General features: G+C 48.0%; 1 protein-coding gene across 1 annotated transcript in view; it reads left to right on the top strand.

Moving 5' to 3' along the window:
- Positions 1 to 2,008: 2,008 nt before the first annotated feature.
- The window catches only part of LOC311366764 (neurotrypsin), a gene marked incomplete at both ends in the record, with an annotated part of 20,442 nt that continues 3,074 nt past the window's right edge, over positions 2,009 to 19,376 (top strand). The window contains 11 exon segments of the mRNA XM_084485552.1: positions 2,009 to 2,080; positions 6,249 to 6,291; positions 11,874 to 12,116; positions 12,538 to 12,676; positions 12,950 to 13,132; positions 13,850 to 13,993; positions 15,435 to 15,613; positions 16,183 to 16,311; positions 16,314 to 16,323; positions 16,762 to 16,982; positions 18,190 to 18,331. Of these exon segments, the coding sequence (XP_084341678.1) occupies positions 2,009 to 2,080; positions 6,249 to 6,291; positions 11,874 to 12,116; positions 12,538 to 12,676; positions 12,950 to 13,132; positions 13,850 to 13,993; positions 15,435 to 15,613; positions 16,183 to 16,311; positions 16,314 to 16,323; positions 16,762 to 16,982; positions 18,190 to 18,331 (1,505 nt within the window).

Genomic DNA, 19,376 nt, shown 5'->3' with positions numbered 1-19,376 from the left:
TCTGTATGAGCTCCGGGGGAATAGCGGAAACACAGGGACACATGGGCCTGTTTTTAATTTATTTATTTAGGAGAAACTGCAGTGTGCACGATGCCAAGTTTAGCAGCAAACCAAACTCATGTGCAGTTTCTACCTTTGTCACGACCAGTGGGAGACGAGACACAGACACAGACAGACACAGACATCCAACAGGGCCAGAGGCCTCAACAAGAACAAACAAAGTCACGCCTCAACATTAAAGATATGTGTACGATTTCACAGTAACATTCTACATGATATAGGGCATTCGTATATTTAATGTATTTGAATAATATTTGAACACGTATGTACAGAAGGGGTGTAGGACAGTTTAGTTAACTATGCCGTATATATTTCACGATCTGCATTGAATTGCGAATTCACAAGTCGCTTTGGATACAAGGAGCCACTAAATGAATATGAAATATTCATAGGATGCGTGTACTATCTAGAACCACAACTATATATATATATATATACCCATGTATCATTTTTCAAACGACGGAAAGCAACGGCGACTTGTAATGCAAAGGTTGAGCCCCACTGTATAAACCTCATGAGGTTGAGCACTGGGCCCGACATCTGAGAGACGTTTCATCTGAGACGCCTCGTCCGAGAGACATTCCATCTGAGGGACGTTTCATCCCGGAGACATTTCATCTGAGAGACGTTCTGCACGCTCGCGCAAGAGAGAGTGACAAGCGTGACTGGCAGCCATCCCCTCCTCCTGACTACTGTTTGCTGTCTGGGCGAATGTAGGACTCTCTGATGGATGGATGTTTGGATGGATCACAGCACATATGCCACCGAGCTCCTCACACCGCAGGGGGCTAGAAGGTGCTTGATTCTCTGGATGTGTCGCGTGTAATATGCTGTGGATGAGAAAAGGGGAACATGGAATTGCTTTTTCGAGGACTTGATCGCAGGCTTTCGGATGAATTAGCGGGCGAAATGTTGGGTTGATTGCGTCCATCTATCTCTCCTTGCCTCTCATCCCTTCTCCCTATCTCTTTCCCTCCCTCCCTCTCTCTCTCGCACTCGATCCCTCTCTCTCTCAATCCTCAATCCATCTCCCAATCTCTCCTTCTGTGTCTCTCTCTCTCTCTCTCTCTCTCTCTCTCTCTCTCTCTCTCTCTCTCTCTCTCTCTCCCTGCTGTTTTGCAGAGCCCAAGAACCGCTGAGTAAAGTAAAAATCTTCCGCCAGTTGGCAAAGCTCTGGCTCTTAGCTGTATTGATTCCTTGATTGATTAGGGTTTTTGATTGATATTATATGAATAGGGGTTGCATTCAGAACGTTTATGGGATATTTCTGTCCGGGGTATGGGTCACTTTTCACTTTTCATCAGCTCCCTAATACATAACTTTTTCCACATATCTCTCTAGTAGGCTATGGCAAACAGTTATGTATTCAGCAGTGTTGGGCATTACAACAGTCAAGTTTAAACATATCAGTGTTATAATCAAAGACATCCAAACATACTCTACCTTTGAAGGGAAGTATGAAATCACAGGCTATTTACGTAAGATTCGATTACAGGTCGCCATGTGCATCATCGACAGCATGTGAGTTTATAATGACAATACATTTTGTTTCACACATTTCCCAATGAAGTTGAGTTCAATTCTTGAAGAAAGTGAAGTAAGGTAGCGCTAATAAATATAAGAATGACCCAGCGCACCGCTTCATTTTAGAGAGAGAGAGAGACAGAGAGACAGAGAGAAAGAGAAGTGTGTGTGAGGGGTGGGATTAGGGGGCCGAGGGGGGGTGAGTGCGCGTGTATCCCGTGCAGCGACGTCGGAGCGATTAGTGCCGCACCCTGTATACTCCGCGCGTAAAAAAAAAAAGAAAGAAAAAAAAACCGCGCTCCAATATTTACGTCGGCAGTTTCGGAATAACGACTCATCTCGCGGAGGGTGGGGGGGGAGTTGGTGACAGAGATGCGAGAGGAGCGGCTGGTGGTTGAGCTATGACAAGAATGCACCGCGAAGGATGGCTTTAACCTGCGAGGAAATGCTGCGATTGCTCGGACTAGCGTGCCTCTGCCTGCGAGTGCTACCGGAGGTATGTCGACTCTGAGTCCTAATGATGGGGATATGGTGCTGATGCTGCCCGTGATGACTTACCGCTGTAGCTCGCTTTAATAACGAGGAGGGGGTTGATAAGGGTACAGTTTTTGTGTGTGATTTTTACTCCACGAGTGCAAGACTCGTGGAATCAAAGTAAACCTCACATTTTTCAGAATAATTGAATTATTGTTCAGGTTGATTCAATTAGGACCGGGAGTTAAGAAAAGGAATGCTGTGGATTTTGCGATGTGTTATCACAATAGACCAAGAGATCATATGGGTTTATCCTAAAATAAATACTGACATCGGCTATAAAGTCGAACAAAAACGCGTAGGCTAATGATTTATTTCACCCCATGGAATCTCACGAGTCTCACGGTTATAGCCTATAATTCCTCTTATATATTCCACACTAAGTGTGCTGTACCTTCCGATCATTGTTGGTGTGATAGGCTACGATATCCCTGGCCGAGTCTCCCTGTATACCTTCAGGTCCACACAGTAATGGCTTCACTCACTACGCCCCCCCTCCCACCCTCTCCCGAGGCGGGATATCATGAAGGAGGGGCACCGGTCGCCCGCGCGGTCGGTCGTACCCGCTGTCGTCGGGATGAGCAGTGGCACCGCGGGCATCAGGGGTAGGGGTAGCTGCCCTTTGTCGCGGGAATTCAATCAAGTCATCTCCACTCAGGCGCTCAGACAACTGGGGCCATCTGTTCACACAGGTGCAGGAGTTATTTGGAAGGAGCGATGATGTGTTCAAGGATGTGTCGCCTATAGGAATTGACCTTTTGTTATATGCCCATGTAACAGCGAAGAACGTGGCTTTAATCAGTACCTTAAACATGTGGGCTATTTGGAAGCATTTGTCGGGAAATCGAATTGCATCATGAATGAATGAAATCCGCACGAGCAAGCGCTCGCGTATACAGACACACACGCACGGACGTGCACACACACACACACACACACACACACACACACACACACACACACACACACACACACACACACGCACACGCGCACACACGCACACACGCACACACACACACACACACACACACACACACACACACACACGCACACACCACACACACGCAGGCACACACGTACGCACACACACACACACACACACACACACACACACACACACACACACACACACACACACACACACACACACACACACACACACACTCACGCATAATCTAAACCCGCAATCTTAAACGGTGTATCAATTAACCATCGGATTGGTCTATATTTAATAGGTTATAATTGAATAAATCAGGGGTTCATGTCAAGTCTTATGTCGGCAGCAGTGGTGTGTGTGTGTATGTAGTGAATCATGTGGTACATGTTTTACGTAATTAGACTATTTAATAGAAGGGGAAGTAGTGCATAGGGCAAATGACACACTGCAGATGAATCCATTATTCAAGCTTTGCCTTCAATCAAAGACTGATATTTGTCTCAGAAAACCGGACATTGAGGCCAAGGCAAAACCAAACCACCACAACCGAAACGAAATAAATCCCAACACTTTTCAAGATAGTTACATTGTATATTATATTTGGATCCACGTTCAATTGTTGAGGAGATCGTAGTTAATAATCAAGTTGACCTATCACTCGTTGACAAGGAAAGCATCGGCCAACTAAAGTCTGTATAAAAGGCTGGGATTTCCTCTTCAAGAGTTTAAGAACAGCAACAGAAGAGTTAGCCTGTGAACACAGACCACATGAAACGCATCTCCCAGTTCCACAGCAGCCTTTGAAAGTGACTTTTCATCATTGTTGATCTAGCTGGATGAATAGGAATAGTTACGTGTGTATCAAGGCTTGTACCAGGAAAGAGAAAGAGGTCCGTAATGTTCCTCGAGTTAAGCTCCATATGTTCCGTGGCTTTTGTTCCCGAGGACTTAAATCGTCTATTTAACAGACCACATCTTATACCAAGCCATTTAGCATAAGTACATTCATCACTGGATTAGTGGTCTTATCCGCCAGGCCATCTCTGTCATCAAAGCTTTCTAATATGAATGAGTATATGATTAATCCAGCTATCTCTGAGTCACTCTGATAGCTCGTGGGGAGTTAGGAGTCGCAACCCCTGTCCTCGTCAGAGCTCTGGCACCGCTGGACCACCGCCCACCCGCTGGGTAGGTGGCGGGCGAAGGGAGGCAGAAGAGAACCCTGTAGACTCACTGATCAATGACTGGAATGGCACGCTGCGCCGGAATTGCCGCACATCCCTTTCAGGACGAATGTGTCCAATTTGACACAGGCGGCGACGACGGCGGCGCTGACAAACAGCAGGGATGACGGTGGGCGAGGGGAAGGGAGGTCAGTCCGGCTGAGGTTGTTTGAAAGGAAGCCAAGAATGTGAGTGAGTAATGCGCTCACCGAGGCGATGCCAGAGGTCCTTGTTACCTAAAGTTCTGTCCTCAGGGAGGTAGAATCAGAGGAAGTCCCGTGTGGTTCCATCACTGTCTGATATTTAGGCCCCTAGGGTGTAGGCAGCCTAAACGGTGGGTGGGTTAGCGGTTAGGGGTCAGGGTTAGGTGTTAGGGTTGGAGAACACAGGGTTAGGGTGAGGGTTAGGCCTTAGGAATAGACTCAGGGTTAGGGTAAGGGGTTCCAATGGGCTTCAATTTAATGTTTGGTTTGGTTCTATGGTTAGGGTTAGGGGTTCTTCTTTTTTGGGTTTGAGAGTTTGGTTTACGGTTCTAGGGCTAGGGTTAGGGTTTCTTGTTGGTGGGGATGGAGTATCGTTGGGGTTAGGGTTAGGCATTGAGTTGGGTGGGGTTGGGTTACAGAGTTTGGTTATTATGGGATTTCTATGGATTGGATTTTGTTTTTCAAGAATAGGTCCTTGGTTAGGGTTAGGTATTAGTGTTAGAGAATCGAGGCCACTGTTGTGATGTCAGCACAGACAAGTTTAGGGTAAGGGTTAGGGTTGGGTGTTGGGGTTAAGAATAGGTTCAGGGTTAGGGTTAGTATTAGGTGTTAGGGTTAAGAATAGGTTCAGGGTTAGGGTTAGGTATGCGCGCGGGAGAACTCTGATGCCAGCAGAGAAAGACAAAGGACGGACCCAAAAGACGGCAGAAGACAGACGTCAATTTTCAGAATTTCTCTCTCAGACTCCTTTCTCTCTATCACTCGCCCTCTTTCGCTCTCTATGTGGCGAGGGGGACTGCCTGTGCATTGACGGGCGGATCCGGCACTGGACACAGCTGCGGTGGCCTCACATTTCATTAGTGGCGTAACAGAGTGGTTTGATTGATACAAATAGCGATATCAACACTCATGTTAGGGACCACAGGTTCCCTTCTCGCTCATGTAATACCATTAGGCTATGCAGTATCCCCCTGGGAATGGTGTGTGTGTCTGTGTGTGTGTGTGTGTGTGTGTGTGTGTGTGTGTGTGTGTGTGTGTGTAAGACAATTTAAGGATCTTACACACACCCCACCCACACAAGCGCTCACACAGACTCATAAACACATACACGTTTAAGCACTCCAAAGCACTAAAGCACTAATGCACAAAGTAAATCCATCACAGTTTGTGTGCGTGCGGGTGTGTATGTGTGTGTGTGTGTGTGTGTGTGTGTGTGTGTGTGTGTGTGTGTGTGTGTGAGGGGGTGCATGTGTGTGTGTGTGTCTGTGTGCGTGTGTGTAGTAAGTAAGCATTGATGCATTTCTCAGCCTTATAAGAACTGCGGTAGAAAGCAGTAAAAGCATATTGTTGTGTTCTGTGTTTGTCATCAGGTTTTTTTGTCTGCCGTCTCACCATGTAACCGTCAAACCTTATTTCTGAAGCAGCAGTCACATGCAATCTTACATTACATATCCTATATGTTCTTTGCTAGCTTAGCTGTTTTATTAATAAAACAGCTAAGCTAAGCTAGTCCAGTTCGTTGTTTTTTTTGCAAAATGGATGAGGGCTGAAACTGGTTACTATGTAAGTTGGATAAATACCTTCAGTAAGAGTACTGAAGGTATTAACAAAGTAACCATGTTGTTCTTGGGACTGCGGTATTCGACTTAAAAGGAACTGAGCCAATATTAACGTCAGGATCAATCTACTGTCATATGTGTGAAAAGCAGCCATTATCTCACCCTTTGCCCCCTCCCCCCTCCCTCCCTCCCTCTCTCCCTTCTCAAGGTGGTGGCAGAGGACAGCTACCTAAATGAGGTCCAGAGCTCAGGTAAAAATAAATCTCTTTAGCATCACTGTTTGTTTTCTTTGGGGTCCTCTTTTTCCCCCCTGTCTTTTGTCACAACAACCTACATTCTGCTAGCCGTCTACACCAGACTCTCGCCTTCTCATTACCCGTTTTACGGTCTCCTGCTCCTCTCCTTTTCCTGTACTATACCTTGCACCCATTCAGGACTCTCTCTCTCTCTCTCTCTCTCTGTCTCTCCCGCTCTCTCTCTCTCTCTCTCTCTCTCTCTCTCTCTCTCTCTCTCTCTCTCTCTCTCTCTCTCTCTCTCTCTCTCTCTCTCCCTCTCTCCCTCTCTGACTATCTCTCTCTGCCTCTCTCTCCCCCTTTCTCTCCCTCTCTGACTCTCTCTCTCTGTCTCTCTCTCTTTCTCGATCTCTCTCTCTCTCCCTCCCTTTCCCCACGTCGTTTCCCACCCCTTTTCGTCTTTGTTTCTCTCCTTCTTCCTCCTCTCTCTCTCTCTCTCTGTCTGTTCCCTCCATCCCAAAGAGGAGCAGCCATGATGGGGGGTGGGGCTGCTCAGCTTTTACATTGACGGGGGAGGAGCCTGGTCTGACATCTTTTTTTTTTTTCTCAAAGCCTCGAGAAAAACCGAACCAAAAGAAAATGTCCTGTCTTTATAGCCACCGCCGCATGGACAGGCCCCGGGTGACACCTATGCTATAACTCACAGAGCTCTGCTGTTGCTGCAGGAACTGTGCACACACAGCCTTTATCCCACCGACTGTGACCTCCAAATCAATGTGTCTCCCTCCCAGGTGACGTCTGGCCCGTTGCCATAGATCAACCGACGACTGCATCGGCTGTCATGGCAGCACATGGCGTTTTCAGTCAAAGCAAAAATAGAATGATATAAATATTAATAATACACCTTGTATACAAACACACATGTGATACAAATGTTATCCTCTGCTCTCTCAAATTTATTTAATTTGACTCCACACATACAAAGAACGAAAGAGCGGTTTATTCAATTGCATTGTTTCCTGACGCATTCACGCACCCTTGTGTTCACACGACGTTGGGGTAGAGCTGCATGCACAGCCGAGCAGCCACACACACACACACACACACACACACACACACACACACACACACACACACACACACACACACACACACACACACACACACACACTCAACACCAACCCCCCAAACGGCAGGCCTCCAAGTGTGAACCGTGTCCAATGCTTATTGTGGCTGGGAAATGGATTATGGGAGCGGGGGGAGAGAATAGTGGTTCCCATGGTAATGGGAGGAGGGTACAGTTGTCGTGGAAATGAGGAGGAGGTCTCACTGTGTAGCGACGGAAGACGAGCGTGTGAGCACGCCTTGGGTGCCAATTTGCATTGACCACCGCGCCTTCATACGAATCCGTATGATCCCGGCACCTATGGAAGGCCGAATGGATCCCCAGGAAGGCCGGATAACGTATTAATGTGAAGCAGGTGGAGGAGCATGCAGATTTTCCCCCTCCCCTGCACACTGAAAATGAGTCAAAACCGACAGGCAGACATTTGCTTGTGACCTCATTTATGTTTGTCATTTTTTGATAACTAGTCCTATTTGTGTTTCCTTGGCAACAAAGGACAGAGAAAGGTCTGATCAGGGACGCTCAGTCGGAGATGGAAAATAAATAAAAAAACCACCAATACGATGTTGGATGATTGAATCTGTACTGGATTAAAAAAAAACTAACTGACACCGGTATTGGTATCGGTTCAACCCAAATTAATCTGGTACCAAAGACATACACACAATACGCCTTGTATTTTTCCATAATATCTGCAACACCCTCTCCACGCCGTAGTGCAGACGCAGGCTGGTGCCCTGATTCAAGGCTGCCTTATAATTCATTTGATCAAATGCCAACTGGATACGATTTTAAAATTGCACGTTTAATTTCCCAGATGGACCATTCTGCCCATTTGAGAGCAGTGCTGAGTGCGCCCTCTGCTGCTCAATCATTCCCTGGTCCGGGGCTTAACCAAATCCTTCCATCTTGTTGCCAAACACACCCAAAACCTCACCCTAGAGTCTGTGCGTATCAGACACCAGATACCACATCAGACACCAGCACGGGAGTTGTGGACTTTTGTCGACTTTCTCATCAATTCCAACCGATCAATCTTTGTTTCTTTGTCTTTTGCTGAGCTGACTGTGTGATCACCTGGGCGTTTAGTAGCCTGCGATCCATCATCTCAGAGGTATCTGTAGCTGCTAGTTTGCCAGAAGCGTAGGCTTTCCTTCCACTCCGTTGTCAATACGTGGGCCATCCCAGCACAGCGGATGTGACTCATCCCCGTGTGTGATCTTCACTATGAGATCGGGCCTCTGAGGTGGCGCCGGAGAAAATGACTTTCCTGCAGGTTCCGTTAAAAGTGTGGTAGGTAAGATTAAAGTGCTAGTATTGTTGAACAAACTATTTTTAAATTAGTTGGAAATGCCAAATCCGTAAGCTATTAGTGATTGAAATATTGTGAGAATATCTGTTTAGAGTTGATTGTTCCGGCCTTTGTATGAGACAATTTCGGTTTGAGACCGCTCCCCGCTCCTTTCTGATCAATCAGGGTATCTCTTCCCTGTTTGGTTCTGGGAATGCATTTTGCCTGTCAATCGCATGCTGTTCAATCGCATGCTGTTCAATCACATGCGCACACCTGGCAGAGAAAAGTAAGGAGGGATGGAGCAGAGAGATGCTCTTTTCTGCTCTCTCTCTCTCTCTCTCTCTCTCTCTCTCTCTACAACTATAATAGCCGACATAGCCGACAGCAGCTTTAACAAGATCACGCATTAGCGTGTTTCTCACTCACACCTTCGAACTCTGGCTGGGTTTTGAAATGTAGGTCACAGCAGAAGGTCAGGGACACTCCAGGTGGGCCCAGGCGACTGGGAGCTCAGGCTGGGCTGTTGACGTCACAGGACCCCCGCTCCCACCGGCAGACTGGAGACCCCCGATGGCTCAGAGATGCTGGGGGTCTGTGTGACTCGCGTCAACCTTTCAGACTCTCACCATGGGTTCCATTCACTTTTGCTGGCCTATGAACACGATCCAGACAGGGCCCGTCAGAGACTTCTGCTCCTATAGTCAATTCATGATTTGACTAGAACCGATGTACAATGGAAAATACTAAGCCCTTCAAGCGCAGGTACGGTAAGGACACAGTGGAGAGGATACCGTTTAAAAATAACAAGGCATTTTGGAGGATACACCTCCAAAGTAATTAGTCATGTTGGCCCTGAGCTATGAAACCTCATTCTCACCTTCCAGTGCTGTTTAAATTCTGCTGACACCTCTTACCGCGTAATATTTGAATGCAATAGAGCGTCTACAAAACAAATGAGCCTTTGCAGTTTCTCATGGCTACACTAGAGGTTTTTTTTTTTACACTTGTGATACATTTGGCCCTAATGTACCCCCACCTGACCAGATGGGGACTTTTTCTTGTTCAGAAAGGTGCTACTCAGCATGTTGTGTTTGGGCATATTTGCGCAGACTTGTGTGTGTGTGTGTGTGTGTGTGTGTGTGTGTGTGTGTGTGTGTGTGTGTGTGTTGTGTGGTGTGTGTGTGTGTGTGTGTGTGTGTGTGTGTGTGTGTGTGTGTGTGTGTGTGCACGTGCGTGTGTGCGCGTGCGTGTGTGTTCACACTGCATTCTTGCATGCTCTGAAGCAGCCAGGCTGTGTGTGTGTGTGTGTGCGAGAGACAGATAAGGCTTCTTGGTTAATGAAGCCCTCTGCCATTAATCATTCTGGAATGGCAATTTGGCCCCAAAAGACCCCTTGAAGTGTGTGTTTGTGTGTGTGTGTGTGTGTGCGTGTGCTTGTGTGTGTGCGTGTGCTTGTGTGTGTGTGCATGCGTGCGTGTGTGTGTGTGTGTGTGTGTGTGTGTGTGTGTGTGTGTGTGTGCGTGATTACGAGTGTGTGTCTCAGTTTGGTCCTAGTAGAATAATACAGGAGGATAAGCAGGCACTATGTTACGTTCGTTAAGCAGTACGGGTCATTCTTGAACACCATACAAATACAATATTAATTATATTTCTAATTATATTATAATTAAGGTCATTTATAATAGTCCTTCACCAATACTGTGTTAGTCTCAGGGACAGGGAGCCTGGCGATAAATGAGTGAAAGACGGAGCCTGACAATGATTGAGTGAGAGCAGGAAGGAGCAGATGAATGACAGACAGAGCGAAGATGCAGATGAATGAGTGAGAGAGGAAAGATGCAGATGAACGAGTGAGAGAAGGAACGTTCATATGTATGAGTGAGCGAGGGAACGTTAAGATGATTAAGTGAGACCAGGATAATGGTAGATGACTGAGTGAGAGAGGGAACATGCTGATGAATGAGTGAGAGAGGGACCATACAGATAAATTAGTGAGAGAGGATATACGTGCAAATGAAAGATGAAAAAGGGAGAGAGCATTTTGCAGATGAATGAGTGAGAAAGGCAACTTACAGATCAATTTGTATGAGAGGATGCAGATGAACGAGTGAGTAAGGGAAGGTTCAGATGAGGAGATTGAGGGAGGGAGTGCGTAGATTAACGAGCACGACAGAGAGCCTGACACTGAATGAGTGAGAGATGGTAAAGATGCAGTGCCACTCGATGGGAACAAGAGATAGGGCTGTGTGTGTGTGTGTGTGTGTGTGCGTGCGTGTGTGTGTATGTGTGTGTGCGTGCATGTTTGTGTGTGCGTGCGGGTTTGGGTGTGTGCGTGTGTGAGTGTGAGCCATCGGGTTCAGACGGAGAGGAGACGTGGAGGATAATGTGATTTACATAAGAGCACTTTCAAATGTATCTCGCCCACTACTCTCTATTCCTTCATCTTCCTCCAGAAGTCTCTCTGCTGGCCCTCCTTTCATTCTCCTTTCATTCTCCAACAGTCCGCGGCAAAACACATCTCAACCACCGCCCTCCACCTTGCCCCTTCCACCTTCTCAATTCAATTATTCTCTCTCTCCCTCTCTCTCGCTCTCTCTCCCTCTGCCTCGCTGTCTCTCTGACGCTCTCACTCCCCCTCGCTTTCAAACTCTTGCTCTCTATCGCTCTGTTTGTTGTCAATGTGCTGTGCCCCCGCTAAGACACTATATGCATTTTTGAATGCAGAATGGGAGATGCATACAATAATGCATGAAACATGAAGAACCTTGATACCAACGACATAGGGAAAAAAAAGCACATGAATAATAAAACAGAGCAAAAAGCCATGTGAAGAATGTACAGTGATGTATCATCTCTCTCTCTATCTCTCACTCTTTCTCAGTCCCTTACTTTCTCTCTACGTTTATATTTACATTTAGCTGTTTAGTACAGGCTTTTAGTCAAATTTCTGTCAGGGTGTCTCTTCGTCTTTCTCTCTCTGTCTGTCTTTATCGCACTCTCTCTCTCTCTCTCTGTCTCTCTCTCTCTGTGTCTCTCTCTCTCTCTGTCTCTCTCTCTCTCTCTCACACACTCTTTTCTCTCTCTCTCTCTCTCTCTCTCTCTCTCTCTCTCTCTCTCTCTCTCTCTCTCTATCCCTCTCTTTCAATCTATAACACAATCTGTCTCTATTTCTCCCTCCAGCCCCTCTGTCGTGCTCAGAGGGCTTCACGGAGCTCGGCTACTACAACGGCACGGTGGTCCAGACGGACTCTGGCGCCCCCTGCCTGAAGTGGACGGAGTTCCCCGACTACGTCCTGCAGTACCCGGGCAGAGGGCTGGGCGACCACAGCTACTGCAGGAACCCCGACCGCGAGTCCAACCCCTGGTGCTTCTTCAGGCAGAACTCCGGGGCCATCGGATGGGCCTACTGCGACTGCCACCAGGGTACGCACAAGAGGCCTCAAGCGCACTTCATCAGTCATGACATAGCGGCTTGTTGGTGAAAGATAACCAAGATGGTCTACTGGCTAGGGAAAGGCTCATATATAAGAAGGGACGGTACGGAGAGCAGTTAAAACTCGTTGATTAATCCACACGATCGTCAATCAAACGCTGTCACTACTGTTAAATCTCATCGTTTAAAACCCATCTGTTCAAGTCAAGCCCAGCTGCATCTGTTCATCTGTTCAGTGTCTGTTGATAATGGTCTCATAGTTTCTCCAATTAGATTTTTTTTTTTTTAAACTTTTGTTAAAACTAACGATATCTGATATTTCTTTATTATCTGTATTATTAATTATTATCATTATTACAAGTAATTTATTAGAATCAAATGGTTATAATGACTGTCTAATGCTGTTGACAGGCGCCGCTCGGCTGGTGGGCAGCTCGTCCTCCGACAGCGGCCGTGTGGAGGTGTACCTGAACGGCCAGTGGGGGGCGGTGTGCGACTCCCACTGGACAGACCGAGACGCCAGCGTGATCTGCCGACAGCTTGGCCTGGGGTGGGAGCAATACAAGGAAAAAAACACATCATCCTTTTACTTATCAAACCGTATTGCATTAAACCTGCTCTATGTTCCTCGTGTCCCATAGCAGCCTCTAGTGGCTTGAGCTGGCCCTACAGTGATAGTAATGTCGTTGTATTCATGATGAATCTTCTATCTTTTTTTTATGGAGTTAATGGCTGCGTTAGAAGAAGAGTGACATGGGTCAGGTGTAAGCCAGTAAGTAAATGTAATTAAACAATATGAAATAGATGTTTTCCCCTCCCACAGCGAGATAGGCACGGCGCTGAAACACTCCCAGTTCGGCACCGGCTCTGGCATATTTCACTACGAGCGCATGGGTTGCCGTGGCGACGAGGGCAGCCTCAGCAACTGCCGGAGCAGGACGTTCGTCACCGGTGACTGTAGTCATGGAAACGAGGCGGGACTGGCGTGCGCGCCGCCGGAAGGTCAGTGTGACTTTTACGGAGGGTCACTGCACTGCACCGTCACTGCTCGGCTGCAGCACCTGGGGGTGTGCACCTGCTTCAGAACCGCCAAGGACCAGAGACACGTGTGTGTGTGTGTGTGTGTGTGTGTGTGTGTGTGTGTGTGTGTGTGTGTGTGTGTGTGTGTGTGTGTGTGTGTGTGTGTGTGTGTGTGTGTGAGAGAGAGAGAGAGAGAGAGAGAGAGAGAGAGAGAGAGAGAGAGAGAGAGAGAGAGAGAGAGAGAGAGAGAGAGAGAGAGAGAGAGAGAGAGAGAGAGAGAGAGAGAGAGACACACACAGTATGTGTGTTTGTGTGTGTGTGTGTGTGTGTGTGAGAGAGAGAGAGAGAGGTTATGACTATGGAGATGGCTAAAGACCCGTTCTGAGACCCAGTTCTAGAGGAATAGTCTGATTCCCTCACTCCCGACCTCTACCTCATTCATTCTCAACCGCTTTGAGCGTGGACAAGTTGCTTTCTATGCCAATAAAACTTTTTTTTCTAATTGGATTGAATTGAATTGAAAAAGAGCGAGCGAGTGAGACATTGAGATCGAGACAGAGAGAGAGAGGGAGAGCTAGAGAGAGAATTTAGAAGAGTGCACAAGTAAAAATAACGGCCGCGGCCGCCAACATTTTCCGCATGTCTACAGTTTTGTCCCTGCTGACGCGTGCAACGCTCTCTCTCTCCCGGCGTTCCCAGGCAGCGGTCCTCCGCTGCGATTGGTGGGCGGCGAGGAGGAGTTTGAGGGTCGCGTGGAGGTGTTCCACAAAGGCAGGTGGGGCTCCGTCTGCGATGACCAATGGGACGACAGCGACGCAGAGGTGGTGTGCCGACAGCTGGGGTTCGGGTACGGTCCCTGTTTTTGCTCAAAACTCTGTTAGAGCCGTGAGACCAAAAGCTTGTTCGACGTGATTGTTGTGAATGCAACGTTGAACGCTTGAATGTCACTTTAATGTCACTTTGATTTGAACTTTTATGAATTTCATTCGAAATTGATCTCAGGAACACAGGCCAAAAATGATGACTTTCTCACAAACCGGCATCATAATAACATTTCTTACAGTAACCCATTGCCTTTAATCATATCCCCGAACTTGAACTGTTTACGTGTCAAGGAATTATGGCTCTGTAACGTGGTGGCTGATAGATCCCAACGCTTAACGTCATAACTCATTTCTGTGTTCGCCCTGGGACTGGGGCGCACCGTCTGTGTTTGTTGAACGAACGAATAAGAGGAACCTCTTGTCCTTTGTGAATAATTCAGATCCGAGCAGCACTTTAATGTTTTCTGACACCTACAGCAGGTAGGCTGTTCCCCGAGCAATCTCAGCTACACTTTCGGAAGTCGCTGCATAATGGGCTGTTTGTGTTCGAGGGAAGAGATCAAACACAAAACACAAGCCGTTAAGCACTGTTACCATGGAAATATTGGGGAAATATTTCTGTTGTTTTTTTTTGATTTTACAATCCCAATGGGCAAGTAATCAAGTCACAGTGGTTCATGTTGAGGAACTCAAAGCATGTTTTTCAGTGGATTAAGGAGATAATTGTGAAGCCCCAGGACATCAATTGCAGTCTTTTGAGCATAATCCTACTGATGAGCCCAGCTTCCATTCAGCAGTTGAGCTGGCGCGTTTTGTTACTCTAAACTAAATATTCTAATGTCAGTGATTAACCGAGCAAAAGGTTTACACTGCCACAGGCAGTGTGGGCAGTTTTCCTTTTTGTCTTATTTCTATGATGTACCACTTCCTGTGCATCGAGTTGCCTGCACTAAAATACTCCCAGACATTACACCAGCAGGAAACACATGCATTGTGCAAATGCACTAACCCAAAATTGGTACGGAAAATAACATACTTTACTGTTACAGAAATAACTGTTTCCTGTTAGAAATAACATTAATTTATATTCTTATCGCACCAAATGGGTATTCATTTATTTTATGTGTGTGTGTGTGTGTGTGTGTGTGTGTGTGTGTGTGTGTGAATGGTATATGTGTGTGTCTGTGTATGGTATGTGTGTTTGTGTGTATGGCGTGTGTGTGTGTGTGTGTGTGTGTTTCTGTGTATGGTATTTGTGTTTGTGTGTGTCAATGGTAAGTGTGTGTGTGTGTATGGTATGTGTCTGCATGTTATATGTGTGTGTATGTGTGTGTTTGTGTGTATGGTATGTGTGTGTGTGTGTATGGTATGTGTGTGTGTGTGTGTGTGTATGTGTGTGCATGTTATGTATGTGTGTGTGTGTGTGTGTGTGTGTGTGTGTGTGTGTGTGTGTGTGTGAACCAGGGGAGTGGCCAAGGCCTGGTCGTGGGCCCACTACGGCCAGGGCTCGGGGCCCATCATGCTGGACGCGGTGAAGTGCTCCGGGAACGAGCTCTTCCTGGGCCAGTGTCGCCATGGTGACTGGGAGCAACACAACTGTGACCACATGGAAGACGCCGGGGTCTCCTGCAGCCCCTACTCAGGTACAACACACACACGCACGCACACACACACGCAAACACGCACGCACACATTTATACACGCACACATGTTCTCACACACACACACACACACACACACACACACACACTTATACACGCACACATGGTGTCACACACACACACACACACACACACACACATACACATCCACATCCTTACACACACACACGGCACATACTTATACACGCACACATTTTCACACACACACACACACACACACACACACACACACACACACACACACACACACACACAGACCCTTATACACACACACACATTTATACATACACACACACACACACACACACACACACACTATCGCCAAACCGGAGCACGCACACACCCACGCACCCACCAGACGCACGACGCCGTCTGGAACACACACACACACACACACACACACACACACACACACACACACACACACACACACACACACACACACACACACACACACACACACACACACACACACACACACGTACGTACGCATGCATACATTGGGATGCTCTCCTGTAAGGTGTGTGTGTGTGTGTGTGTGTGTGTTCCAGACGGTGTCGTGCGTCTGGTGGGGGGAGACAGCCCGTGGGAGGGCCGCGTGGAGGTCTTCCACAACGGGGACTGGGGGACGGTGTGTGACGACCAGTGGTCCGAGCGCCATGCCCAGGTGGTCTGCCGGGAGCTGGATACAGGTAACAGAACCCCCCCCCCCCCCCCCCCCCGTCGACGGATCTCATTGACTTTACATGGGACGCTCCCGAAATGCATTGTGGGTCCGTCCGTCAAATCGGCTCCTTCTCTTGCTTCCAAAAGTTGAGAAAAGTAAGAAACTTTTCAGGCAGCGACGGATCCGTCACCCAATCAGATCGCTTTATACACACGTCGTACGCAGATCGTGTTTTACCCCAATGCGTCGGACACGCCCACTCTCTTCCGTCGACGGACGTGTACAGTGGGTACGAGGCGTAAGGCCCTGTCCCATTTCTCCCCCCTTAAAACTTCCACTTGGTTTGGAGTGCCCCTCAACAGTAAATCTTCCACTCCTCCTCCCCCTCCTCCTCCTCCTCCTCCTCCTCCCCCCTCCTCCTCCTCTTCCTCCTCCGCCTCCTCCTCCTCCTCCTCCCTCGCAGGGGTCACGCAGAGGTCGTGGAGGACGGAGCGTTCGGCGAGGGCACGGGCCTCATCCTATTGGACGACGTCAGCTGTGACGGCTCGGAGGCCTCCCTGCTGGACTGTCGCCGCGGCATCTGGGGACGGACCGACTGTTCCCACGGCGAGGACGTGGGCGTGCGCTGCAGGGGCGGGGCCAGCCAGGAGACCAATGAGGTGCCGGTGATTGCACCCTCGACAGGTAAACATGCCCAGATTGCAGGGGTCACATGATGTAATGTAGGAATAAACCACGACCGTTACACGGACGGTGACTTAGGCAGACACACATCTGTTCTAATGAATCTTGGAAGATTCATTAGAATCTTCAGGATTTCCCCTTTAACAAGAATGATTCAATATTAGTGACTTTAACAATTACTTTACATGTTTTTTTTTTCTGGACATAATCAGCTAAAATAAGAATATCCTCGTGTGGTTCTGTGCTTTGAGCGTATTGTTTTTTTAATTGTCAAGGAAACATCTGGTTGATAGTTGATTTGGAACTGTTAAAAAGGAGAGCTGTACCATCGTTTAAAAATAATGCACACCTTAAAACGTCATTGACCAATCAGGAGCAAGTATTCAACAGGGGAAAGTGAAACTATCCGATGGAATCGTCATGTGGGGTTAGGAGTAAAGCAATGCAACAACAACCATATGTTTACATAGATGTTGAGCTCGTATTTTTAGCTCTGAACTCATGAGGTGTGATGAAATCATCCCACTATTGGTGAAAGTAATAATAATAATAAAAATTGCACCTCTGAGCAATAAACACCTCGGGAGCAATGTACAGTGTGCAGAATCTGCGCTGTCATACCTGATGAAATCGAACCACAGCACAATTCGGACCGAGTTCAACTCAATAGAGATATAGTAATAAATAGATTCAATAAATGAATCAAATGATAATCAACAAAACAGAAATGACTAGCTTTTTGGACAATGGTTGGAGGATTGAGGAGGCAGATGTGTAGCATGCTAGCGTAGCAGCATCGCCGAGCTGTTCAGACATTCACAGCACGTGCGCGGCCGCGAGCTGTCTATACGTTTAGGAATCACTAGCAGAAGCACGTGGTCGCACGTTGATCCTTTAGCGACACCTAGTGGCCTCTGGCAGCCCCTAGCGAGAACTTCACACTAAATAAAGAAGTCTGACTCCTCTATTTTATACTGTCTATGTATGTTGACAGTCAGGTGTTCGATAAAGACAATCTGGAGATGGTAATATTTGAAATGCCTCTGTGAAGGAATCTGTCGAGAACAGGAAGAGATGTGTGGAGATGTGTGGAGAGTACGTTACCGTTATTCACCGCCTCTCTCAGTGGCTCTTGAAGAAACCACACACTCACATCCACGAGTGGAGGATCCTTTTCTCCTCCGTCTGGTTGGTTCTCTCTGTGCAGGTCCCCTGGTGCGCCTGGTGGGAGGCAGCGGGCGCACGCAGGGCCGGGTGGAGGTGTATCTCCATGGCGACTGGGGCAGTATCTGTGACTCGGGCTGGAACGACCTCAACGCTGCGGTGGTGTGCAGGCAGCTGGGGCACAGGTGTGTGTGTGTGTGCGTGCGTGTTTGTTTGTGCATGTGTGGGGGTTTGTTTTCTGCGTGCGTGGTGTAAGTAAGAGAAGAGTGAGAACACGACGTTGTATTAATATTCACATTTTTGCACATTTTCTCTCTCTCTCACCTTCTCCGCTCTCTCAAACCCCATCCCCGGATCTCCTTTCTCCATCCCCTCCCTCTCTCCTCTGTCACCTCCTCTCCTCCCTCTCTCCTCTGTCACCTCCTCTCCTCCCGCTCTCCTCTCTCTCTCTCTCCTCCTCCGACCTCTCTCTGATCTCCTCCCTCTCTCCTCTCCTCTCGTCTCCCTCCTCCCGGTCCTCTCTCCTCTCCTTTCTCCTCTCCACTCCTCTCCTCTTCCTCTCTCCTCTCCTCTCTCTCTCTCCCTCCTCCCGGTCCTCTCTCCCCTCTCTCCTCTCCTCTCTCTCTTCTCTCTACTCCTCTCCTCTTCCTCTCTCTCTCTCGTCTCCTCTTCCTCTCTCTCTCTCTCCTCTCTCTCTCTCTCTCTCTCTCTCTCTCTCTCTCTCTCCCCTCCTCTCCCCTCTCTCCCCTCTCTCTCTCTCTCCTCTCCTCTCCTCTCTCTCCTCTCCTCTTCCTCTCTCTCCTCTCCTCTCTCTCTCTCTCTCCTCTCCTCTTCCTCTCTCTCTCTCTCCTCTCCTCTTCCTCTCTCTCCTCTCTCTCTCTCTCTCTCTCTCTCTATCTCCCCTCCTCTCCCCTCTCTCCTCTTCCTCTCTCTCTCTCCCCTCTCTCTCTCTCTCTCTCCTCTCTCCCCTCTCTCTCTCCTCTCCTCTCCTCTCTCTCCTCTCTCTCCTCTCCTCTTCCTCTCTCTCCTCTCCTCTCTCTCTCCTCTCCTCTTCCTCTCTGTCCTTTCCTCTCTCTCTCCTCTCCTCTCCTCTCTCTCCTCTCGTCTCTCTCCTCTCCTCTTCCTCTCTCTCTCTCTCATCTCCTCTTCCTCTCTCTCCTCTCCTCTTCCTCTCTCTCATCTCCTCTCTCTCTCCTCTCCTCTCTCTCCTCTCCTCTTCTCTCTCTCCTT

Source organism: Micromesistius poutassou, assembly GCF_964030765.1.
Source record: "Micromesistius poutassou genome assembly, chromosome: 21".
Classification (NCBI taxonomy): domain Eukaryota; kingdom Metazoa; phylum Chordata; class Actinopteri; order Gadiformes; family Gadidae; genus Micromesistius; species Micromesistius poutassou.
The sequence above is the reverse complement of the archived record's forward strand: the minus strand, read 5'-3'. Positions and strand labels throughout refer to the sequence as shown.